The 27,300-nt window shown below is 35.8% G+C and overlaps 1 protein-coding gene and 1 pseudogene across 3 annotated transcripts in view; one reads left to right on the top strand and one right to left on the bottom strand.

The window, feature by feature from the left end:
• LOC100962522 overlaps window positions 1-10,825 on the top strand; it is a 34,080-nt pseudogene extending 23,255 nt beyond the window's left edge.
• A 5,288-nt stretch (window positions 10,826-16,113) lies between these two features.
• Window positions 16,114-27,300, bottom strand: part of C1GALT1 (core 1 synthase, glycoprotein-N-acetylgalactosamine 3-beta-galactosyltransferase 1) — a 39,644-nt gene continuing 28,457 nt past the window's right edge. For 2 of the 3 annotated variants that reach the window (XM_003782700.3, XM_023519309.1), the window contains exons 2-4: window positions 26,498-26,734; window positions 21,442-22,109; window positions 16,114-16,935 (exon numbers count right to left, since the gene is read on the bottom strand). In XM_003782700.3, the coding sequence (XP_003782748.2) occupies window positions 16,732-16,935; window positions 21,442-22,109; window positions 26,498-26,734 (1,109 nt within the window). In that variant the 3' untranslated portion in view covers window positions 16,114-16,731. The remainder of the gene's footprint in view (window positions 16,936-21,441; window positions 22,110-26,497; window positions 26,735-27,300) is intronic. The other variant, XM_023519308.1, reaches the window with a different exon arrangement.

Here is a 27,300-nt window from a genome sequence, read left to right as displayed (position 1 = left end):
AGTCTGAGGTCTGGTAACATCATTCCTCCTGCTTTGTTTTTATTTCTGAGTAATGTCTTGGCTATTTGAGGTTTTTTCTGATTCCATATAAAATGAAGTATTATTTTTTCAGCTCTTTAAAGTATGACACTGGAGCTTTAGTAGGGATTGCATTAAAATTATATATTGCTTTGGGTAGTAAAGTACACAGTGTTGTTTTCATATGTATAATGTGTAGTGATTTTGAAATTTTACATATGTATAAGGTGTCCCAAAAGTCACCATACATACATAAATGGGAAAATAGAAAATTTTGGCTAAATATCTTTATTTATAGAATGTTCATTACAAAATTTTGCAAAATGTTTACAAAATGTTTTTCTATGTGTTGATTATATAAATATAAAAATAGAAAATACAGTAGAAGCTGTGTAAGAAACTGTCACAAATTTGTCAACACAAGGAACTAGGCCTACTATACTGATACTCACATGTGGTATATGTTAGGTCTATAAGTATTAGGTCAACCTAAGGATGTGGTTGATGTAGGGAGGTGATCAATTGTGTAGGGTCTCTTGAATGTAAAATATACTATAAAAAGTGAGTTTGTTAATTTTTCTTATTTAAGGAAACCTTTGGGCTATAGGTATAATAGGAAACAAGATAGACATAATCCCTGTTCTCACAATGTGTTTAAAAAAAAACTAGATAATTTTAAAAATATTATTAAAATTGTGGTAAATGCTGAAATAAGTCCAGAGTAGAACATAACTTAGCAACTGCATCTAAAAGGGAAGTGCATTTAATCTGTGATTTAAGGGATACATACATAGTAATTAGTATGGCAAAATGGGATTTCTAGACATAATAGAATAACCCAGGAAGCAGTCTGCAAGACCATTACAATGCTGTTGGTATGACTGAACGCAAATAAAATAACACCCACTTAATTAATTTGCATTGAACTGAGGGACTTGGGGAGGCCAACACCAGCAAGCACTCCAAAAGGAGAAATAAAGGTGCAGCCTCCTCCAACATTCCTCACTAGCTTTTATTGAAGTCTCAGGCATGAGAAATACAGCACAGTGGAAAGCTTCAAAGAGAGAAGGTTAAAAAAATGAGTAGTTTATCTTTAGCTGCATGATTGAACTTCTAACATTCTGTTTACTGCACTTCTGTCTTGCCTTAATCTTATCACTGCTAATATATCACTTAGGGGTGGGATAGTATGCTGTGTTTAGTGAGTATTGTTTTCAGTACTCATGGTCTGCACAGTGATTCTTGACTTTTGTCCAGATTACTCTGCCCCTAGTGCCTAGCACTTTTAACCCTATTCTCTTATCTTACAAAATGTGTGTTTTAGTTATTGTTTCCAACAGTTTTGGAGTCAGGTGCCGAAGGTGAAACCTCTAATGGACATTTTCCACCTCTGCGGCAATAAATACTACTACTTTCTTTGAGTTGCTATAAAAAATTCCCATTAACTTGGTGGCTTAAACAGCAGAAGCTTATTCTCTTATAACTCTGGAGTCGAGAAATACGAAATCAAGGTGTTGGCATGTCCACACTCCTTCTGAAGGCTCTAGGAATCCTTTCTTGCCTCTTTTAGCTTCTGATGGCTCCAGGCATTCCTTGGTTTGTGATAGCTGAACTCCAAACTGTCTGTCTCTATGTAGACTCTCTGTGTCCCTCTGTGTGTCAAATTTCCCTCTCTCTTCTTTTATGAAGATACCAGTCATTGGATTCAAGGCCCACCTTAAATATATTATGATTTCATTTTGAGATCATTAATTAATCACATTAGCAAAGACCCTATTTCCAAATAGGACCACATTTTGAGATTCTGGGTGGACACTAATTATCCCACTACAGTCATGAAACCCACCCTTTTGAACTTCCATTTCCTATTGCAGAACTTTCATATGATTATAGAAAACCTAAGTACACAGCCTAATGATAGTGCCTAGCAGTCACTATCATTTTGCCTAGAATCTATTAACATTTGCAAATGGTTGGAAAATGGAGATATCAAATGCACAACAAGTGTTTTACCTAACAGTAAGAAGTATTTAGCTCAAGTTATTCAGGAAAGGCAATAAGTTGAATTTAATACAAAGACCACTGACCTGAGAGTCAGGAAAAATGAGTTCTGTTGTCAGATCTAGCATTAATTTTGTCATCATTTAAAACCTTAACATCTTTAGGCTTGTTTCTGGATCTTTAAAACAAGGGGTTTAAACATCCTTAAGTTCTAGAAATCAGTAGTCCTTTGTTTCATTGTCTTCTATCTCTATAAATGATAAAAAAGTAAGACTTAAGCCAGAACAGATGTGATTTAAGAAAGATATGAAATAATTTAACTCCAAGCCTGTAAGAATAAACAGAGGAAGCATGCTAAGACTGGTACAGATGAGGCTGTTAGTCCTTTGCTTGGCTCAACTATGGTGAATACTTTGGTTATCTACCCTCACCATAAATTAGTTCAGCAGTCTCTTTTAAAGAAAGTCAATTCCTCATAGGAAGACAAAACCCAAAGTTACACTGAGGTCCTTGCTGGTCATGTGTGTAGACCTCCTTGCCTGAAGTGCAGCTTAAGACTGTCTATGGGCTCAGCGCCTGTGGCTCAAGCAGCTAAGGCGCTAGCCACATACACCTAAGGTGGCAGGGTCGAATCCAGCCGGGACCCGCCTAACAACAATAATGGCTGCAACCAAAAAATGGCCGGGCGTTGTGGCGGGCACCTGTAGTCCCAGCTACTTGGGAGGCTGAGGCAGGAGACTCGCTTCAGCCCAGGGTGGAGGTTGCTGTGAGCGTGATGCCACGGCACTCTACCCAGGGGGATAGCTTGAGGTTCCGTCTCAAAAAAAAAAAAAAAAAAAAAAAAAAGACTGTCTATGGATATTCTCTACTACTGGTTGTAAAAATCCTAGCGATCTAGGGTCAATAGCTTTTTTCTCCCTTTAATTCTCTTAACTATGAAAACATATACTTCTTTTAAAAGTTAAAAAAAAATACAATATATAGTAAATATCCTTCTAATTCTAGTACTATGCCCCAAAGCTAATCAATGCCAAGTTTTCATATATCCATATACTTATAAATTAATCATATTTACACTTATTGATGGACCTATGTTTGGTCTTAATGCTGTCACATTATGATATATTTTCTATTTTAACTTCTTCCTTTTTCTTATATGGCCTGTGTTGTATTTATTTATTTATTTATTTTCTGAGACAGAGTCTCAAGCTATTGCCCTGGGTAGAGTACCGTGGCATTACAGCTCACAGCAACCTACAATTCTTGGGCTCAAGTAATCTTCTTGCCTCAGTTTTTGTATTTTTACTAGAGATGGGATCTCACTTTTATTCAGGCTGGTCTTGAACATGTGAGCTCAAGCAATCCACCTGCCAGAGTGCTAGGATTACAGACATAAGCCACTGTGCTTGGCCCTGTGTTATCTTTAATTTTGTGTTTCCCTTTTAACAGGCTTAGGCTTGGTGCTTGTAGCACAGTGGTTATGGTGCCAGCCACATGCACTGAGGTTGGTGGGTTCAAACCTGGCCCCGACCAGCTAAATAACAATGACAACTGCAACAAAAAAAATAGCCGGGTGTTGTGTCCCAGCTACTTGGGAGGCTGAGGCAAGAGAATGGCTTAAGCACAAGAGTTTGAGGTTGTTGTGAGCTGTGATGCCACAGCACTGTACCAAGGGTGACATAGTGAGACTATGTCTCCAAAAAAAAGAATTAACAGGCTTATAGTTTTATCTTGGTGATTACCTTTATAACTATTTAAAATGTTATATTTCTGTATCTTAATGTCAACTTTACAAAATTTCTATTAACTTGGGAAAAGTAAAAACAAATTTGGAGGTGTATATTACCTCTTCCCTTCCCTTCCATCTTCCATTTTCTAACTTATTCATCTTCTTTACTTACTTTTTTTTTTTTTTTTTAAATCATAGCTGTGTACATTAATGCAGTCATGGGGTACAATGTGCTGGTTTTATATACAATTTGAAATGTTTTCATCAAACTGGTTAACATAGCCTTCATGGCATTTTCTTATTGTGTTAAGACATTTATATTCTACATTTAGTAAATTTCACATGTACCCTTGTAAGATGCACCATAGTTGTTCATCTTCTTTTGTCAAGATTTATTATTTTGAAATGTTTCTATAAACATATATTATTCTTAATGAAATATTTAAATCAACATTTACGAATCCTCTTCTCAATGTTTGTCCATTCATCTCTTGTTTTAGATGGACTTCATCCTCCTGATTTTTTAAGAAGTGTCCACTAATGTCTGCTCACCAACTCTTTATATTTGAAATCCATTTTGGATTTTTTTTTCTTCCTGAGAATTTGATAAACTTTGGTCCACTCTGTTTAGCACTGAATGCTGCTATGGAGAAGCCTAAGGCCAGTCTATTCTTCTCCCTCCATTTCCCCTCCTAGAGATGTGACTTGATTTTATTGTTGCTTAGATTGTAACAGAGCCAAAGGCCTGAAAAAGAGCAAAAATGTTTTATGAGCTGAGTCTTTAAAAGCCTCTCACTCCTTTTGAGAATTAAAACCTGCATCCCTACCCAAGGCAGGGGTAGGGGAGTATCCTTTTTTTTTGTTCCATGAGAGATGGCTTAGGGGGAAATCTGGACAGAGGCCATAGGAGATCATGTTTGCTGGAGGTGGGGTTGATGAGGATCATTGATTATAGTTAAATAGCAGTAGCCTGAAGCTGAATCCATCCCCCACTTAAAAGCTCTATATTTCTGCTTATAGCAAGGATAATGGTTTCTCTAAGAAAGAAGTCTGCCATCCTCCTCATTTACCCCCCAATTAATAAACTTCTCTTTCCTTTTCCTCAAGCCACTGTTTTTCATTCTTCCTTTGGCCATGGAGACAAGTATTGAACTTTTGGTAACAGAATTTGGTGTTCCTGGGTATGCCCATCTGTGACCATGTGGAACAGCACTCTGTAGCTCCCACCATGGCTGGAAGATGCAGGAACAGCCCTAGATCAACTGTGGATCTTTCCTAGTAGTGGCATTTGTTGGTGTGAGAGAGTAAGGGACCACCTGCCCCGACACTGCTAGAACTTGTTTAGTTCTGGGGAACTCCCAAGTCTCTTTCTCCCTGAATTAGACATAATTACAACCAACTTTAACCTTGGTGAGAAATAAAAATGGATTTGAAAAGTGTCATGATGCCTTGGCATTTGGGGGGTAGGTTCCCCGGTGTGCACACCAAGAACCCTTGATATCACCTATTTGGAGAAAGTTTTTAAACCTTTCTAAGCTGTATTAGGCCACTTTGGACTTGTTTGGAGGTGTTGCTTAGGGTTGGAAATCATGGCTGAGTGGAATTAGGGAGCCTGGGCAATTCATTCCCTTTTGAATTAGGATAAATTGGTTTTCATTTGAGATTATTTGCACTGGGAAATTCCCTGTATTGTGTTTTTTGTTGTGGGTTTTGATTAAGGTGTTGGCATTAAGATTTGCTTTGGGAATTCCCTGTATTGTCTACTTGTCATGTTGGGTTCATTGTCAGTTTTTGTTTCAACCTAGAGGCTCCATTTCTATTCCATCTGCAAGCTCTTGAGGAGAATCTTGTCTAGATGGCTAACTATAGCTATAAATCTGTAACAAAAAGAGAATAGTGTTACTATAATCCAACGTAAGTGCTAGAGTGAGAAGTGGCTGTTGAATAGAACCTTAAATTAAGATACTATCTTACAACTGAAATTATTTTGTTAATGGTCAGGTAAATAGGATGAGATCCTACAGGTACAGTATTTCATGCAAATGCATAGCAAAGAGGCTGAATGGCCAAGTGATAAAATTGGAGAAGGATTAATCAGGTTGGATCTCATGACTCTACTCTCCCACAGCCAGCTCCCTACCCACCTAGAGGCTCCCTACCCAGCCAGCTCCCTACTCCCTGCTGCAAGCTCAGTCACACTTGGGCTCACACAATGGTTATGAAGCACACTAATTAAAGCAGCTTTCCCTCTGCCAGAGTTCTGTGCCCAGCCTGGGGATTGGCTCTGTGTGAAGCCAAGCTGGGGGTGGGGGGGTGGGGAGAGGCTGGAACTAGTTCTTCAGTCCCATACATACTGGGTTATGACACAGGACTGGGAATGATCTCTCCTTCTAGGAAACTTAATTTGGCAGAGGGAGCCCATAGTTCAGATAGGGTAATTTCCATTATGGTAATATCAGATAAGGGGGCTTGAAGGTACAAGGATAGCTGGCAGGGTATTATTGAAATTACACAAATTGGAATCCTAATGCAGATGCAGATGTCATGAGGCTAAATCATTACTAAAGATTTAAAAAACAACAGTAAACCAATACCTTTTGTAACTACCTATATTGAAGTGGAGACCATTCTTCTAAGTGAAGTTTTTACAAGAATGGAAAAACAAAGACCACATGTACTCACTATTAAACTGGAACTTGTCAATCAACACCTATGTGTACATTTATTAGTAAAACTCAACAGAAAGCAAGCAGGTTGGAGGGGGCAAGAGGGGAGGGGTAAATTCACACCTAATGGGTATAACACATGCTGTCCAAGTGAGGGGCACACTTACATTTTTACTCAAACTATACAAAAGTAATTCGTGTAACCAAAATATTTGTACCCCCATAATATTCTGGGGGAAAAAACAGAAAGAAAAAATAAAAAGACATGGAAGAAGCGAGGAATAGGGGCAGGTGAAAGAGCCAGCCAACTCTAAGGCAAAAAAGGGACAGGTTAAGTAGGCTGGTAAACTTACTTGATAAACCATAAATTACCTCTGTGGCCAATTATTCTATGTACATAGTTACCTTCACTTCATCAAATAAAACTGCTTCTTACATAAACCTAACTCAACATGAAAAAGCAATAGTTTTACTATTTCAATTAAAAGAAAAAAATCCCAGTGTTAAAATGCAAGCATAACTATACCTTTTCCTATCTCTGATGCATACCCTATGAAACAGTAAAAACAAACAAACAAACAAAAACCCCAAAAGATAACCTTTTATAGAACTAAAGAAAAAGCTCTTCTCCCAAACTACTTTCTGGACTTTTATTACCACCTCTCAATAATCTTAACAATGACAACAAAATTAATGGAAAGTGAAATCAAACCTAAATGCTATCAAATCTCAGATTCTACTGTTACAGGAAGAGGAGGAGGGAAGACAATATAGTTTAGAGTGAGTTTCTATGAAAAAAAATTTGAAGCTTACAAAAGTCAAAACCTGATTAGTTGTTAGGATTAAGAGGTTATACCCAACTTAGTTTTATGATGGCACATCATCCAGCAATTCTACAAATAGGGAAGTGCTATTTATCTCTCATTAGGCCTTCTTTAGAAAACCTTAATAGCAATGGAATGAATATTAAAAAAGACAATGTGTTTTGTTATCAAAAAGCAAGCAAGTGTATTCAACTGCAGTATAGCAGCAATGGGAAAGTGTATAAGTAGCCTGGACAAATGTTCGTTTCTGGAAAAAGAAATATCAATAACGGAGTACAAGAACCACTAGTCACAAACAACTGCTGGTTCTTTTGGCAGAAGAAATGATGTAACACAGGGCTAATTTTGAGAACTACAGTAAAGTTCTAGGCAATAATACTAAATTCATTAATTAGGAATAAACTTAGGGCAAAACAATGTTCATTTCCACGTTCTACTGATACAGATTTATCTGGAAAATGCCAATGTTGCTAAAGTTAATTAACTTCGTTAAATGTTCATTTTGTCTTAATTAACCACTAAAAGAATTTCTCTTGGACAATCCAAATTATCAATATTAGATGAAAAATGTTTGCACTTTGTACAACACTTTTCTTTAACAAGGAGATAAATTTGGTAGTAATCTTATATTCTTTATAGTATTATGAGGTTATACCTTTAGAAAACTTAAGCAGTAAAGCTGTATGTATCTAAGTAAAAAATCTTTCCAATGACTTATTAGCAGTACAACTAAACATAGCTAAATGGAAAACATTTAGCTATCTGAATGTGTTAAATTATACGACTCTGCTACTAAAGCAATATCAGGTGGCATTTATATCCTCAGGTTTTTACGGGCTGCCTAACCCAAATAACTATATACACACACACCCCACACACACCCTAATCTGGAACATACTGGGTAGCAGGTTACTGAAAATTGAGGCAGATAAACAAGACTCAGAGAAATTACGAACATTTGTAATCATTTGCCTAGGAAGAGGTAAAGTACTAGGTGAATTTTTATTCATATCCTAAAACTTCTAGACCAGTGGTTCTCAACTTCCTAATGCCGTGACCCTTTAATTCAGTTCCTTGTGTTGTGGTGACCCCCAATCATAAAATTATTTTTGTTGCTAGTAGCAAAAACATGAGGAACTGTATTAAAGGGTCATGGCATTAGGAAGGGTAAGAATCACTGTTCTACACAGATCTAATACCAATAGGCCTGCCTGCTGGATGAAATACACCTAAAACACCAAGCTTCTTCACCTTGGCATCACAGTTCAGTGAGCTATCACAAGTTGTATTTCCCAAGCAAGGTGTAAAGATGGAAACTGGTTTTTTTTTTTTTTTTGCAGTTTCTGGCCGGGGACCAGGTTTGAACCTGCCACCTCGTTTATGGGGTCAGCGCCCTACTCCTTTGAGCCACAGGCACCGCCCGGAAATTTTTTTTTTAAACATACTAGGAGCAAATAATTTCATAGATAGAAATAACTTCTGAAGTATACAAAATGTCTGCCATTCAAGTCTCAGCCCAAATGTTACTTCCTCAGAAGCCTTCCTTAATAACCCACGCAGAAAATTGCACTGGTATTTTTCCTAACACCTCTCTGAAATATCTTATTCATTAAACTGTTTATTTTTCTTATACAAGAATTAAGCGTTGATGAGAACAGAGATCCTATGTCTTTTTCACTATTGTATTTCTAGCAGGTGGTTAGTATAATTATTTGTTGAATACATAAATTTCTCCGTATACATGATAGATTAAAATAATCAAGAAATAGAACTCTGTTTGTTTGTATACATGCATCAGACACAGACATATCTACATACACTTACCTGGACTCTTGAGTAGGTTCCAATTTTTTAGACAGTCTTATTTTCTCGCCCTCGGTAGAGTGCTGTGGCATCATACAGCTCACAGCAACCTCTAACTCCTGGGCTTAGGCAATTCTCTTGCCTCAGCCTCCCGAGTAGCTGGGACTACAGGCGCCTGTCACAACGCCCAGCTATTTTTTTGTTGCAGTTTGGCCCGGGCCAGGTTTGAACCCGCCACCCTCAGTATATGGGGCTGGTGCCCTACTCATTGAGCCACAGGTGCTGCCCCAATTCCAATTTTTTTTACAGTACATTATTCCAAGTCAGAGGTGTAATATTTTGTTGCTTTAAAATAAATATATATAGATAATTTATATTACAGTAAAAATTTTAAGCCTCCTGAAAAGCTTTGATGGGAAAACAATATTTTTGGGAAAATACCCCCCAAATTGCCCATAAGAGACATTTATTCTGCTCTAATATCAGTTAAAATAATCCGATGAACCCTTCCTCCTTTCCTTCCCTCCCTTCCAGCAGGGTGGCTTCAGGTGATAGTGCTCCCAGAGGAAGCAGCTCCAGGCTCAGTGACAGGGTCTCGGGTCTGCACATTACTGGGGGACAAAGAGCTGAGGACATCAAGGAAGCTGGCTTTTCATAGTCAGAGCAGTTGCCTCAATAGCCAGTTCATTGGCTTGGACAAAGGAGAGAACGGGACTCTCAGCCAAGATTCCAGATGATTCCAGAACTTGCCACCAACCCATTAGGGAACCAGATCATCAATGCCTTCTTTCCAGAGGTAAAGGAACAGGTATATTTCTGTGGATTCCTGAGATCCATGAGAACTTTGGTTCATTTCTGACCCACTGAGGATAATGAAAAGAGCAAAGATGTGAATGGGCCAGAAACACTCAACAGCTGAAGCAACAAAGAGCACTTTGCTTTTTTACTATGATTTGGATAAAGATGGTAAGATCGCCAGTGATGAGCTGTTACAGGTGCTACTCATGATGGTTGGAGTGAAGACCTCAGATGAGCAGCTGGGCAGCGTCGCAGACAGGGCCATTCAGGAGGCTGATCAGGATAGGGACAGTGCCATATCTCACAGAATTTGTTAAGGGTTTGGAGAAGGTGGGCATGGAGCAGAAAATGAGTATCTGATTTTTTCACTAAGGGACAAAACCAAAGTGTTCATTGTTTTGTAATATTTACGAACTGGAACTTGACAGTTCTCCTATCTACGAGCCCCACCTCTACCTCATCACTTCCCTTATCCCAAAGAACTACTGCTGTTGCATGAAAACCCCAAATACGTTCTGTCAACACAAACTGGCCTTCAGTATATCAACACAGCATTACAGAATGGCAGACCAGTATTTCTATTCACTTTCCATTCACCAGTTCTCCATTTATAAATACCTTCTGCTAATGAATGCTATACATCCATCCAGTCTGAGAAAGTGAGAGGGAATCATGTCCAGAATAAGCCAGCACAGCTTTCACCAGACATGGACTGACTGTAGCCGTGCTCCTTCTCTCCAGTGAGGCTTCGGTGTAATTTTCATCCTTTTTATATGTTCTTTGCTTCCTACTTCTCTGTCACCCGATAAACCATTCACTTAGCCTCCTTTTTATTGAGTCTCAAGATCTCTCTTGTACTTGGCACCCCAAGCTATGCCTGTTAAATATGTCTGGCATATATAGGGCAGGATAGTTGGGTGGTTTGCCAGTTCTCAGCATCATACTTCAGTGGGTCTCCAGGCTGTTGATGCTCCAGGACTTTTCACTGAACATTTCTTTCTGAAGAATGAGACCATCTCTTTGTCCCGTGCACCTGTTCTATCATCCAAGGGCTGTAGTGTGGAGGTATACTTCTTAGGAGGCTTTGGTGAGAGATGGAGAGCTGAGTCTTGCTCAGGCCTCTCCGCCTCTGATTCTTAACTTATGTACCCATGTGGCTGCTCTTCTTAGTGCAGTGTTGATTACTCAGAAAATAGCCTGTGTCTGCAAGTTTGCTTATTTTGGGGACACCATTACTACAAAAATGGCTGCTCTGACAATATACTTGGGGACTTTCTTATGGGCTTCTTGAACAAGGAGGCTGGGCCCCCTCTACATCCTCCTGAATCCACACCTGTGCAGCATGGTTTATGACTCAGCATTATGTGCATTGAAGGTTTTCCACTTCACATTTCCAAGTAGAAAGATTAGTGTTACAGAAGTGCCCAATTGAAACTAGTCCAAAAGATTTATAGATTGTCCTCAGTGTCTTGACGTTCTACACCAAATTCTTTATGAATTTTACACTTGGCAAAATGTTAATGCTGGAAGCCACAGTCAGTTCCTAATGTAGGTCCAAAGCATTGAATGTGTCATATCATTAATTGCCTGGTTATATTAGTTTCCTGGACCTTCATGTAGACCACTCTTAATCCCTTGGAAACAAGAGGTCTTGCACTGGTAGCACAACTTAAGGTGGCATTACAGGTCTTTGAGCAAGTTACAGCAACTTCTCTGCCAAAGTCCGTTTAGTTTAAGCTTCAATGAATCAGGCTGTTGCCATCCTACCATATGTCGGTATAAGTCTATTCATCCATATATCTATTACTTATTGCTTGTTTCCTTGCTTTGATAGGCTACAATGTTCTCGGTTCTTTAGGAAGAGGATTGTGAGAAAAATACCACTGCAAAGTGATGAGAAATGGTAGAGAATAGGGGAGTGGACAGACTAGATTATTCAAGAATAAACAAATGAGGAATTCTTTATGAAGTACCAGTCTGAGTTTGTGACCAAGTGATGTAATATGGGAACCATATAAAAAAGCAGGTATGTCTGACACTGACCTGTTAGAGAGGTGCTTCAGAGGCTCCTTTATTTAGATATTTAAAGTTCCTAAGATATTGACTTTTCCCTTTGGCTGTATAGTTTTAATCTACAGTTGTGCCTTACTGTTCCATTAAAATTCTATCATCAATAATCATACTTGTGGTACAAACAAAGATAATCAAATGAAACAACTTTGAACATGGCAATTTATTTATGAGTTATTTAAATCCATTGTTTAAAAATGTTCAAAAGGCACTTTAAAAAATGCTAAAAAATACATTTTTCTGACTTGTGGTGATCACTTAAAATAAGCAAGTCACCAGACATTTTAAAACCATTCATGACACTTATTACCTCAAATAATTTTAAATTCCAAAACACATTACTAAGTACTACAGCACACTGCTTAGCAGTTAAGATTAGTTTCCCTCTAATAATATACTTCATGTAGATTATTAATTTGCAGGACCCTGCAGAGATATTCAGACAACTCATATAACTGAAAACTAGAGATGTAAAGGAGTTGAAACACAGTACAATTCAAACCTAAAATTAGTTTTAGAGTTGTTTCTCTAAAGAGAATTTATAAATTTTTTCATTCCAATTTGTGTTGAAGTTTCTATTTCAACTCTGATGTATAAATAGAACTCATTTTTTTAAAACAGAGGTAACATTTAGCATAAAATATACCACAGGTTGTTCCCAGATTCCTTAAGTATGTTATTGAACTTGCTATCAAGTACAGAAATGAAGCAAAGCAGTTTTGAGAAAAGGGTAAGTGGGTGATCTAAATAACTTTACTTCCTTTGATAATTGTAGATGTAGGATTAATTTAAAATTGTAAATTTTTAAGTAGCACAAATATCCTGAGAGCCAGAAGGTATTATTCAATAGACTTTTACTTTAAATTTCATAGGGAAACCTAATTAGTAGATATAAAATTATCAGTAAATGTTAGAAATTCTAATCATTATGTAGCACTAACAACCAAATTAACCTTATGAAAGCAGCATTAAGAGTAGCTAGAACATGGAAGTTAGTTATAAAAGAAATAAAGAGAAATAAATACAAAGAAGTGGAAATCGTCAAAGAGTAATAGTCTAATGAACTGAAAATTTAAATGATTAATAAAATGCTATACAATGTAATCAATCAAGGGATTCTTTCAATTACAAAAGTACCTTAATCTGGTAATATAGTTTGATAGGCTCAAAGAAGTGAAAATTAATACTCAAACATTTATGAAAATAACCAGTTAGAAAATTTAATGCTCAAATCCAAAAAATTTTTAAAAACTGGTCAGTGATTTATTTTCATATCTTAATACAGTAACAAAAACTACTCTGAAATTTATGGTATTTGAAAACAACTATGGAATGAAAACCTTTGTTATCTATGAACTTCCCACTAGAAAAGACAAGTATTCTGTTATTAGAGAACATAAAGATATCAAAAGCCCATTTATGTTTTGAGACCACCCTAAATTCTTTATAACAAAGACCTTAATCTAGAAGATGGTAAATAAATCATCATCATGCTACCTGGTTTTATGTACTCTATCAAATACTTGGAAAAAATTATTTTTGCCTTATTAGGTCATAAAGAACAGTCAAATGATCCTTGAAAGTGTAAAAATTTTAATGACAGAATTAGCAGAAAAATGTTCTGCATGTTATAAAACAACATTTTGCTACTTCTTAAAAAATTGTTTTACTTAACAATTGTGGGCATTTTTGATGACATTCATTTATGTATGCTTTTAATGAATTAGTATGTACTTATTGGTATTTAACGAACCCTTCATGTCCCAATGTAAAAGTACTAAACTTAGAAAATTACAGATTTTATTGCGGGCTCTGATGTTTGTCACTGTGGAGAAGCTAGAAAAATTCTGCCAAAATGAATGATCCACTAACCCTTTAAATTATCTTTGAAGCATTTTACATTTAATATAGTATGATCCTGGATTACACTGATTTAAAACATTAGTTTTACCTAAGTTTTAGAAAAATACCTTCATCAATGGGTAATAAATAATCTTTAGTGTGTTCCACAGACTATTTGTTCCAGAATCATGTATGTAGTTGGGCAGTGGTTCTCCAACAAGGATGAACAAGACTCATTTGTAGGGCTTGCTTAAACACAACTTCTAGCCCTGCCCTTGTTCCCAGAGTTTCTGATTCAGTATCTCTGAGGTGGGGCCTGAGAGAGGGTGCATTTCTGACAAATTTCCAGATTATTTGATGTTGCTTGTTGGAAACACACTTTGAAATCACTGCCCTTGGGTATTTGGTAAGAATGCATATTCATGGAACCTATGCTAAATCAGAATCTCTGGGATTTAGGGTCTTTAGAGGTGCATGTTAACAAGCTGTCAGCAAGTGTGAGAACCACAGTTTAAAAATCACTGACAATGTGGTCTGTTAATCTATTAACTGGACAATGTATCAGATGTCACATATCATGTAAGTGAAAACAGAAATCATGGTAACTGACTAATGTCAAGCTTGTCATGATTCAAATAAACACACAGACTTTGGGTATGAATCCAAACTCTGTAACTTACCAGCTTTGTGACAATGGAAAAGTTACATTAATTCCCTGAGTCTCGTTTCCTCATCCATAATAACGTGGAAATAATACTAAATTTGTGAGGACTAACATTAATGTACACAGAGTACCTAAACACCATACCTGGCATACAGTAGGCACTAGATAAATACTATAACTTATCATTATAAGAAATGTATATTTCCTTCAGTATCTGATTTGATCAAAGCAGATTTTCATTAATTTAAATGAAATATTTACACTCCAAAGTAACATAATAATAATATCTTATACATATTGCTCCCTATTCTGGGACAGTGTTCTAAGAGTCCTTACAGATACTCACTTATTTAATCCTCAGAAAAAATCCTGTGAGGTAGGTAGTATTTACCCCTAATTTATAGATGAGGAAATTGAAGCACAAAGAGATTAAGTAATTTTCTCAAGGTTACAAAAATAGTAAGTGATGGAGTTAAGAATTTAAACCCAGGCAGTTTGACTCTAAAGCTCAGGATTTGTCGCATCTATTTCCTATGAGTTAATCTTGAATGTTTTTTGATGTGTATAGTAAATCATTTCTAGTAAAGAAAAGTATACATGGAAATTCATGTCTACACCACAGTGAAGAGTTGTTCAAAGAATAAAATGAATGCATTGAAATTTTGGCAGACAACGCTACAGTGAAAACAGCAAAACCAATTTAAAAGGTAAAAACTGGTTCATGTTTTCACTATGTGGACAGAGTTAACCAATAAAACAAATATCTGCTTAAATATACCATCCCAAAAGTCATAGTTTTGACATGTTTTGGCACAAAAAGTAGAAATTATTCAGCTAAGCAGCAGAGTTAGTGGCCTGACAGCCACATAAAATAAAAATAATGATAAACATAAGGGAAATCTAAATCATTTGTAACATTAGATATAATCTTATAGAAAGTCTATAAAATATTCTATTATGACACACTCAGATAGTATTGCTAAAGACAATAAAAATTAAAAATGTTTTTTCCTTCCAGAAATTCTTTAAACAAATTACTATGAGACATCTCTGGTATGTTTTTGACAAGAGTTTTCAATTGGTATTCTGCTGTGTTAGAATTATCCACGGACAAAACAATTATCCTAAAAGTCAGTCAGCATCAAACTCCAGATTGTTATTCATAAATTATTTCACCTTTTAATATATGGCATTTTAGCTTAAGCACTCTGCATTTTCTAATGCTTTTACTTAACTGGTCAAAATCCTGCACTGAAACTAATCTTGCCAGTGTAACTAACAGCCACCTCAGATCTTAAAATGAATTTTAAAACTCTAAACAAGTAATGAAAGGCACAAACAAGTTCTCATCTCTCAAGATGAGAATGAAAGAAATTATAATTATGCAGTTGGAAAGAGTTTTACATAATTAAAAATGTCAGTAATTCCTGAGAGTGGCACTGATATAAGAAAAGCATCCCCAAATAGCATTGAATGTACTACTTAATAGTTTAGTTACCCATAATTAATAATGGGTAAATCTGGAAACAAATTATAAAATGTACGTTTAAAGAATAATATTAATGCTTTGAGTAAATAAATAGTGATTGTAAAGAATGGTATTTAAGAGTGGTTAATCATATTTAGAAAAGAGACAACAGGGACTCAGTAAAAGATTACTAATTAGAACCAAGTACATAATATAGTCAAGGCCCATGATAATTTTAAAATGTGGTTTTATTAATGCACTTTAGAGTAAGTGCCATTCTTATTCTACTTTGTTCTGGAAGAAATACTGCCAATTATAAATAATCACATTAGACATTAGACAAAAACTGTATTTGTGTGTGTGTGGGGTTGGTTCATTTATATGATACTGCAAAAACAAACTCATTCTTTAAGTTTATTAACACTGAACAACAATATTTCTTTCTAAAATTTTCTTTAAGGCAGATCTGTTTAGCATCATGTGTGTGTTAACTAACATGGTGCTGTGTAGTTTTAGAAAATTTAATTGTCTTAGTTTCCCAGTGACAATAATATATATGGTCAAAAATAGGCAACAAAATCTCTTTTCTAGTCTCTGTACCTGGCCACCTTTTTAAAAACACAAGTTCTTCATATATATATATATTTATATATTACTGTATCAAAACACATTTTAACAGACTTCACAGCTCACTTAAAGCTTCAGTTTATAGTCATTCATATGGAAGATATCTTCATGGAAATGTTCACTCAGAACTCCTCACTGGAGTCCTGTGCTCTGTGTCAGAAATGCAGAAGTTCTTCAGTGCAATGCTAGCCATTTTACCTGTCTTTATTCATGTTTTTCTTTCAAGGGTTTCCTAATTTTACTTTTGGATCTTCATTTTTGTTTGCTTGACTTATTTCCTTTAGTATATTTTCAGGTAAGGCAGGTTGATATCTGTATAAATAACCATACGGACGAAGATGATAAACGAGGTATTCTAACTCATACATAGTTGTAGAATCAACATAGTGAAAAGAAATTGCAAGATCAGAACAGCAACCAGGACCCTAAAAAGTAGTGCAAACAGGCATTGTTAATAAGGAGCACATTCCTAACACATGATATTCACATAGTTAATAAGGACACATTAATTTTAAAAGAATTCAACATTCAAACTTAATTTATTAGATCTGTGGAAGAAGTCAACAGTTCACTTAAGAGTTCCTAATGATTTAAAACCAGATATGAAATTGCCAAAGTATTTCTAACTGAAACAATGTTTTCTTACACCCTTCAGTGTTTTAGCAGATAAAATTCTTGAGACTTCTTCAAGTGAATGGGGCAGCTATAAAAAGGGTACTCTATTTCTTTAACTTTTACTTTTTCTTCCTAATTTTCTCACTGTAATTTTTTGCTTTTGCTTGCTTCAGTCTCAGAAAGATACCTCTTCAGCATTTAATGACTTAAGGCTTGTTAGTTGGTGTCTACAACATAATACTTCATCTGTAAGTGAACCCAGAAAGCATAGTATTTGACACGAAGTTCCCAGGCCAAACCAGGGTTTCAACCAAATTTTGCCTACTAGTGTACAACCTTGGGCAAACTGCTTAATGTCTGTAAGTTTCAATTTTCTCATGTGTAAAAGGTGGTTACTTAAAGGAGGGAGATAGGTGTGTAAAATGCTTGGGATTATGCTTTGCTTATAATAAATGCCGCCTATCATTGACCGAATTATCACCTAGGCTTTCAGGTAAGTAGGTCAGATTTAAATATTTGTCTAGTTATCGAATAGGGTTGGTCTGAGAACAAGTTAAAAACTAAGTAATAGTCCAATAAACAAAAAGGGATTGGAAAATAAAAAAATAAAGAAAATAGAAAGAGTCAGGCTGGTCCCAGAATTAAACCATTACAAGGTCAATTTAGGATCAGAATTGGTTTCTGAGAAAATGTGGTAAAGGCTATGTTAACCATTTTGATGAAGAAAATATTTCAAATGATACATAAAACCATAACATTGTACCCCATAATTGCATTAATGTACAAAAATTTAACAAAAAAAGAATTGGTTTCTAGAGAATATATCATCCAAGTTATTCCAACAAAACTTCACACTCTATCTTTGCAAGGACGAAGATAAGTCTGGCAAGTTCCCAGAAAAAAGAAATCATGTTGACTTTAAATTGGGAATCTATAGTTTACAGCACAGTAAAAATTACCAAGAAACTATCCATTGCATTTTCTCTGAATTTTCTCTTTGAAATAAACACTGGATATGTGGGATTCTTAGAAACCACATAGACTATAGAACATTATCTGGTACCTATTCTTTACACCTTTATAGAACATCAGAATAGATACAAATAAAGTAAACAGTAGATCAACTTGTGATTATCTAAAACAGCTTTGTCCAACAGTCATGTGAGCTACATAAAACAATTTAAACTTTTCTAGTCATCATGCTAAAAATATGAAACTAAGTGAAATTTGCATATATTTTAACTGAAAAAATTAATCATTATTTTAACATGCAATAAATATTTTAAAAGTTTATAATGAAATCATTGTTTTTCTTTTGCTAAATTCTTGAAATCAGGTGTGTGTTTTATGCTTACAGCACATCTCAATATGGACTAGCCACATTTCAAGTGCTCAATGGCCACGTGTGAGTAGTGGCTACTACACAGGCTAGTTCGTATTAAACTAAAGCCTCCAGATCAGCAGTTCTCAGCCTGTGGGTGGCGACCAGTCATATCAGATATTTATATTGTGATTCATAACAGTAACAAAATTATAGTTATGAAGTAGCAACAAAAATAATTTTATGGTTGGGGATCACCACAATGTGAGAAACTGTATTAAAGGGTCATAGCATGAGGAAGGTTGACAACCACTGCTCCAGACATTCAAGTGTGGCCCCTAGGCTGAATCCAAACTTCACAGAATAAATCCCTTTCTTAAAAGGATTCAGAAGGCCAAGCGTGGTGGCTCACGCATGTAATCCCAGCAGTATGGGAGGCCGAGGCAAGTGGATTGCCTAAATTTGTGGGTTTGAGACCAGCCTGAGCTACAGCAAGACTCCCATCTCTAAAATTAGCTGGGCGTTGTGGCCTGTAGTCCCCGCTACTCGGGAAGCTGAGGCAAGAGAATCACTTGAGCCCAAGAATTAGAGGTTGTAGTGAGCTATGACATCACGGCATCTACACAGGGCAACAGACTGAGACTTTGTCTCCAATAAAAAATAAATAAATAAAAAGAGTCAGTTAAAAGGCTACTCTCAAAGATCTAGAAGGCCATATGTGCAGGCTGCAGGTTTCCCACATTCTCAGTTATTTTTCAATTGCTGATCTCTGGAAACAATTTTTACATGCTCTAAAATATTGTAACAATGTTTTTGATAAGATTTACTACAGATTATAACTATTTTATTGAGTTTTTTTTTTTTACTGGATTACTGTTAAGCATTATAAATAATAAAAGAAAACAGCTATAATTACATGAAAACAAGAGTTCTTTGTAGATGATTATGGTTACCCAAAAACCTCAAGAATCTCAGGTGAAAAAATCAACAGAAATAAAGAATTCAGTTACAGAGCCAGATTTTAAAAAGAAAAAAAGTGTTCACATATGCCAGTTCTTAAAAAAACAAAAACCCAAGTAGGGCTGGGCATGGTCTATAATCCTAACACTCTAAGAGGTCAAGGAGGGTGGACTGCTTGAGCTCCAAGTTTAAGACCAGCCTGAGCAAAAGCGAGACCACCCCCCCACCCCCCGCTAAAAACAGAAAAACTGAACCAAGAAGATCGCTTGAGCTCAGGAGTTCAAGAACAGCACGAGCCAAGAGTAGACTCCATCTCTACTAAATATAGAAAAATTTGGGCTTGGCTCAAATTTGCGATGGCTCAGGCGTATAATCCTAGCACTCTGTGAGGCTAAGGTGGGTGGACTGCCTAAATTCAGGAGTTTGAGGCCAGCATGAACAAGAGCAAGACTCCGTCTCTAAAAAATAGCCGGGCATTGTGGCAGGAGCCCGTAGTCCCAGCCACTTGGGAAGCTGAGGCAAGAGGATCACTTGAGCAGTGAAGTTTGAGATTTCTATGAGCTATGACACCACGGCAGTCTACCAAGGGTGACAAAGTGAGACTCTTTCTCAAAAAAAAAAAAAAAAAAAAAAGTGTTTTTTTTTTTTTGCTTTTTTTTTTAAGAATAGTAATAAAAAGTTGCATACCTGGGAATATAAAGATATATTTGAAAAAAACAATAAAACTATACTAAGAGACCTTTTTTAAAAGAATAAAAATAAAAACCAGGCAAAGGTATCATCATCCCAAATTAATGATTTCATATGCATGAGAGAGAAAAAGAAAAAAAATTCATCTTTAGATTAGTAACTTAAAAATACTATAAATCTTGAAGCTTCAAAACAACATTATGCTATAATAAAAGCAAATAGAACTGTAGCACAGAACTGAACTCTTCACTTGAAGAAGTCTCAAAACATTGTTTCAGTTAGAAATACTTTGGCAATTTCATGTCCAGTTTTAAATCATTAGAATGCTAAGTGAAACCACTGTTCTAGAAGATAATTTGAAAGCACTGGCTTGTGAAGAAGAGAGTAGTAGCATCAAGTATATTATTTATATAATTAGGGCTAGAGAAAAGAAGGCAGAGAGAGCTAGGGACTTGCCTGAAGGCATAATTAATCAGTAATAGAACTGAGTCTAAAGGCTAAGTTTCATGATTCCCAATCTCATTCATTTATTCACTGCAGCAATGCTTATAATAGTGAAAAACTGGAAAAAAAATCTACCTGTTAAATGCATTAGGAGAACGGATAAACTATAATATATTCCTACTTTAAATCATTACACAGCACGTTAACAGAGCAGATACATAAAATAATATTAATAAATCTCAATGTGTAAAAAGGGCAAGTTATAGAAAAGATGCATATAGTTTGATTCCATTTATTTAAAAACTTGCAAAATGTTACTATATATTATTTATGGATATATAAACATGTGGAAAAACAGACATGGTAATATTAAATTCATGACAATGGTTAACTTTGGGGAAGGAGGTAACGAAACTGGATTGGGGAGGGTATGTAACTCTCAACTGTATAACATTTTTTTCTTCCAAAAAAATCTGAAGCAAAAAGGTTGCTGTAACAATCTTTTAATCTGTAAAAACAGATTAACATTTGGTAAAGCTTAGTGGTAGTCCAAGGTATGTTATTCTCAAATATTCATATATCTGAAATAGTTAATAAAATAATGTACTAGTCTGCCCTTTACTGTACATGTATCTCTCCTCATCCAGGATGTAAAGTGCATGAGAACAGGAACTTGGCTGTACTGACTTCCATATTCTCAATGCCTGGCATATAGTAACACCAATACATATTTGTTGAATGACTACAGCTGATGTCCCAGTTCTCATTTACTTTGTTATACTGCCACTCGGTACCAAAAGACAACGGAAGATGCCTAGTAGTATAGAAACATACATATATTAGTTTTTATCAACTAAAGTCAGTTCAAGTATTTACACAATAATGAAATTTCTAACCTTACCTCTACAGGAGGATAATAGTTATAATTCCAATACCAAAAGGTTCTGGGTAGATAACCTTTGATTAAATGGTGTTCTGGTACAAACGGATGAAACGTTTCTTTCCCAGTGGTATCTCTCGAATCTCCTGCTTCTACATTCATAATTTCCATGCATTTCCCCATTGCTAAGTCTTCGATGGAGGAACTATGTGTACATTTGTCTGTTTTAAATGCATCAACAAATCTCTTCAAGGCTTCTTTGCTTAGTACATATCCTGCCCCTCCACTCATATAGCCCTGCTTTACATAGGGCTTAAATCTTCTCCCAAAGTAAATGGGGTCTTTAGGGTCATGTTTTGAAAGAAGCCATCTTAAGTTGTCCACTATGACGTATGTATCATCATCTGCTTTCATAAACCAATCAGCATCTTCTAAATAATGGTCATGAACATAGTGAAAAGCTTTAATTGTTTTCCAGTATAGTTGATCTCTGCCTTCTTTGGTTTTTAATCCCACAGTAGGGAAGTCTTTATTTTCTTCTGAACTCATAAACAACACTTTATTACAACGCTGCGCCCATGTAGCTTTGACGTGTTTGGCTTTTTTCTCTAGATTTTGAGGGCCTGTCATAATCCAGCAAAGAATTTTAACTTTTTGATAGAGATGTTCAGCGATGTCCGTATTCTCATCTATTAAAAATATATTTTTAAAAGTTGTATTTTACACATACACACACACATAATCTAAACAAATTGTACTGAAGAAAGTATTTTCTAAAACAATATCAAAGACTCACCTTCTATTCACCCATCATTTAGTGATTTAACTGAAAGAAAGCCAAATTCAATCTAATGTCAACTGATGTTTTGATTTACTGGTTTCATGTCAGTTTTATCCAGGACTAACAAAGGTTGACAACAACCTAAATTCTTTCTTCTTGAACTGTGGTTTACTGATCAAAAGCATCAGGATCACGTGGGAGCTTGTTAGAAATACAGACTCTCAGACCCCAATCCCCTGAATCAGAATCAGTTATATTAAAAAAAAAAAAAAATTTATTGTTGGGGATTCACTGAGAGTACAAGAAACCAGGTTACATTGATTGCATTTGTTAGGTAAGGTCCCTCTTACACTTGTGTCTTGCCCCCAAAAGGTGTGTCACACACAGAGACCCCCCACTCCCTCCCTCCACTCTTCCTTTCCCCTCCTCCCTCCCCTCTTCTCTAGCTCTCCCCTTCCCTCACCCCCTACCGTGGACTAGGTCATGAATTGTTCTCATATCAAAATTGAGTACATAAGATTCATGCTTCTCCATTCTTCTAATGCTTTACCAAGAAAATGTGTTCCACTTCCATCCAGGTTAATACAAAGGATATAAAAGTTTCCATCTTTTTTAATGGCTGAATATTATGCCATGGTATACATATACCACAGCTTGTTAATCCATTCCTGGGTATTTTAACAAGTTCTCTGTGATTCATAAGCACATTAATGCTGCCTTAAAAAGTCTCTGCTTGGCATTTCATAATACAAAGAAAGTTTCAGTTAGTTTTCCACAGATTATTGACAAGAATTTCTCACTACTCTGAAAGAGCTTCTGAAGGGCAGGAAAGACAAGTTGCTGAAGTGGTAGTTCATTTTTGAAGTTCACAAGTGTCTGCTGCTATGATTTAACCTGAGGTGGCCTTGAAGGCCACCAGTTCAAACTAGAGTTAATTAATGAAGGTTTGAGATTACTTCCTAATAGTAATATACCTCATTCCAAAATGCAATCCACCAGTCAGAAACAGAACAGAATGAGTAGAGATGGGATATCCAAGATTGTTTAGGGCAGCGTTTTTCAAACTACCAGTGTGCAAAGAAATAAGGAGCTTATGCTAGAATATAAAGCAATATACTACTTCTTTCATCTTTGCTGGCTTGCTACCAAACAAACACAAAATCTATTTAACCAATAAATGAACTTAGCGGCTTCCACCAATTTACAACCTAGGATAAGAGCCTTATCTGAGTGCTGACAAACAATTCATAGGCTGTCAGGTCAGCACCACACATTGAGTGGTATCAACCTAGAGTAAATGCCCAGACATGAGATCCTACACCAGTGCTTCTCAAATTATTTGTGGTGAAAGAGCAATTTTTTATTCCCAATAGTTAAGAGACCTACATTTGTGGAAATACGATAAAAATGAATTACCAGAAAAATAGTCAGAAAGCATTCGCATCTCCTATACTTGAGGAGCTCAATCTCAGCTATACAGATATACCAGATCCTGAACGGATAGAGAAAACAGTATACACAGGAATCCCCAATTTGTTTCACTTAGGACAAGACAACTTCATCTTCACTGCTGCTATCTGGTAGATACTTCCATTCTTTTAATTATTCATCCATTAATTACTTTCATTATACATTAATTAACAGCCATGCTGGTACAAAAGATGAAAAAACAAATAAGACACATTTCTGCAACCAAGAAATTTATAGTTTAATAAGGGAGTTTGACAAGCATACCAATAATTGCTACATATTAAAAGGCATTATAACAGAGCTATATATAAGGGTTCAATGTGCTGAAAGAAAAGATTATAAATTCTATAAAGCAATGATATAGGGAAGCAGGTAGAACAGAGAAGAGAGAAATGATACTAGAAAAAATAAGATGTTGCAGAAAGTAGGTCTTTTAAGTGAGTAAAAACTGATAACCAGAATCTACAAAAAATTCAAGCAAATAAGCAAGAAAAAAAATCAACCCCATAAAAAAGTGGGCAAAAGATATGAATAGAAGATTTTCAAAAGAAGATAGATTAATGACCAATGAATATATGAAAATTGTTCAACGTCTCTAATCATAAGGGAAATGCAAATCAAAACCAGAATGAGATATAACCTATCCAGTGAGAATGGCTTTTATCAAAAAAAAAAAAAAAGATCACCAAATAACAGATGCTGGTATGGATAACAAGAGAAAGAAATGCTAACATACTGTCGGTGGGACTGCAATCTGCTACAACCTCTATGGAAAGTCATATGGAGATACCTGAAGGAAGTAAAAGTAGACCTACCATTTGATCCAGCAATCCCACTACTGGGTATTAACCCAAAGGAAAGAGTTATTTTATCAAAAAGACATGTGCACTCAAATGTTTATTGCAGCACAATTCACAAATGCAAAGATGGGGAACCAACCCAAGTGCCCATCAATCCGTGAGTGGATTAATAAATCGTGGTATTATATAGACCACAGAGTACTACTATACCACTTAGAAAAAAATGGTGACCTAATACCTTTTGTAATTACCTAAATGGAAGTGGAGAGCATTCTCTTAAGTGAAGTTTTGCAAGAATGGAAAAACAAAGAGCACACGTACTCACTATCAAACTGGAACTAACTGGTTAACATCCATATGTACATTTGTTAGTAAAACTCAACAAAAAGCAAGCAGGTTGGAGGAGGCAAGAGGGATGTTGTAAATTAAATTCACACCTAATAAGTATAATGCACACTGTCCAGGTGAGGGGCACACATAATTTTTACTCAAACTGTACAAAAGTAATTCATGTAACCACAACATTTGTATCCCTGTAATATTCTGAAATAAATAAGGGGAGAAAGATTCATTTGCTTACATAGAAAGAAAAAAAGTAAGAGCTCACCAAAACAAAGGACAAAATGCATGGTAGAGTTTGGTTGAGTGCAGGTACATGGGTATAGCTGAAGGGAAATAAATGAATTGAGGGAAATAAATGTACTGTGGATAGAGATCTAAAAAATGATAGAGTAGAATTGTTAGAATTTAGTGACAAATGGGACTGACTGGTAAGGCAAGTATCTACATGATTTCATCGTTTTTGGCATAAAGAATATAGGGGAAAGAGAAACTTTCAGAGGTAGGAAGGAAAAGAAAAGGAGATTCATCTTAACACATGTTGACTCTGAGGGGAGTAGACTCACTTTTAGCATATCCCACATTTTGTGGGTCAGTGAGCAGCCCGAGTCTGTATGTAATATATGTGCCTGTAGTGAAGCCCAGCCCAGCATACTGCTGACTGGCTTCAACGATGTTCTGCATGTAGCTATGCTACAGAGCAGCTGGACAGTGACCAGACTGTTCTATGATAAGAACAAAGACCACCTGCTCAGAGCTGAATTACTGTTATATAAATATTAACATAACATGACATGATTTGTTACAGTATCCATGTGCTTGCTAGTGGATAACCAGGCTTTGATACCTGGCCCTTCAACCTGTGCTCCAGAAGCAAGGAAGAAGTAATTTACTACTGGAAAGATGAAAAAAAAAAAACAACTCTGAACGTGGGACCTTCTGCATCTCTGAATTCCAATTTGTTTCCAAGCTGCATGTATTCTTTTCTATCAAATAAATCACAATTGGCAGAGATCTCTGCACTGTGTTAATGTCTTTTCACAGCGTCTGGAATTGGGCTGCAGACAAAGACAGTAAGGTATAGATGAAAATTATGAGGACTAAAGGATAAACTTGTAGAAAACCAACATTTAAGCAGCACATGGAGGACTCAACTGAGAAAATCTGTGGGAAAATAAGTCATTAATAACATAGTCTTAGTTTTTCACTTCTGCAGTTCTTTATGTCTCTCAAAAGATGAAAAGATTGTATTAATTAATGATTAAAAATAAATTTGAGATTTATAGATAGTGTGAATTTCCCTAGAAAAATAAGACATAAGCAAAAACTGACCAAAATAAGATAATCAAACCCAAAAACATCAATATAAACATAGATAACAAAACTGAACTTCAAGAAAAATTTTCAGAGGTGATCTGAAAAATTATGCTTATCCCCAAATCATGGTTTCCAAACAATTTCTACTTACATTGGATATTAATATCATATTGCCTAGATAAATCATAGTTTTAGCAATTCCTTTTTTCCTGAGGCAAACCAAGAATTGTCATTTAATATCTGGAACATAACGCTCGTTTTAATTAATACAGACTGTAATGTAACAATTCATACAAATAACTTTTCTAATTCTCTCAACACTTAGACTAAAATAGTGCTCATGTTTACTCCTTAATAAAGTAATCCATACCTTTATGTTGGCTAGCATCTACATTGAAGTTCATCTGTCCTTCTAGATGATTCCCTCCATTATCATCTGAATGCCTAGCATGAGGATCATTATGAAGAATATTAGGCTGGTTGTTGCTCTGCTGTCCCAACAAAATACTGAATAGCTGAGAGCATAAAAAAAATCCTATTGCTGATCCACAGAGGAAGGTTAAAAAATTCAGCCAAGATTTAGAGGCCATTTCCCGAAAGTGTATTTCTGTAAGAAAAAAATTAGCAGGATGTTATAAAATTATAAAGTGATATACACACAAAGAGTTAAAAAGTCTGATAATATCTAGTTTAAATCAAGAGTTAATTTCTTCTGTATAGGAGAATCTAGCATTTAACTTTTGATTACCCTATAGGTTTGCCCCTCTATTTACCGCTAAAAACAGTACAACACATACAGTTCAATAAAACAGATGAGTGATTAACGGGATAATCATTGTTGAAACAGGACATGGGTAAATACATCAATATTTGCACACAGAATTCCTGTTCTCATCAAGAGCCTTTGTGGATCCAAGCTTGTTCGGCAAGTTCCTTTTCTTTGTTTGCTGTCAACTCTGAGTCCTGAAGTCTATCTTTTTTTCTCTTTTGGTAGCAATGGCCACCCTGTTCTCCAACCCAGAGGTTAGAAAACTTTTTCTATAAAGAACTAGAAATAAAATATTTCAGGCTTTGTGGGCCACATGTGGACTCTGCTGCATTGCCAACAACTTTTGATATAACCTTAAATGTAAATGCAGAAAAAGCATTCGATAAAATCCAGCATCCTTTTCT

This window comes from Otolemur garnettii, unplaced genomic scaffold (assembly GCF_000181295.1).
Source record: "Otolemur garnettii isolate 467f Iridium unplaced genomic scaffold, OtoGar3 scaffold00005, whole genome shotgun sequence".
In the NCBI taxonomy this organism is placed as follows: Eukaryota; Metazoa; Chordata; class Mammalia; order Primates; family Galagidae; genus Otolemur; species Otolemur garnettii.
Note: the sequence above shows the minus strand (reverse complement) of the source record. Positions and strands in the feature narration are given on the sequence as shown.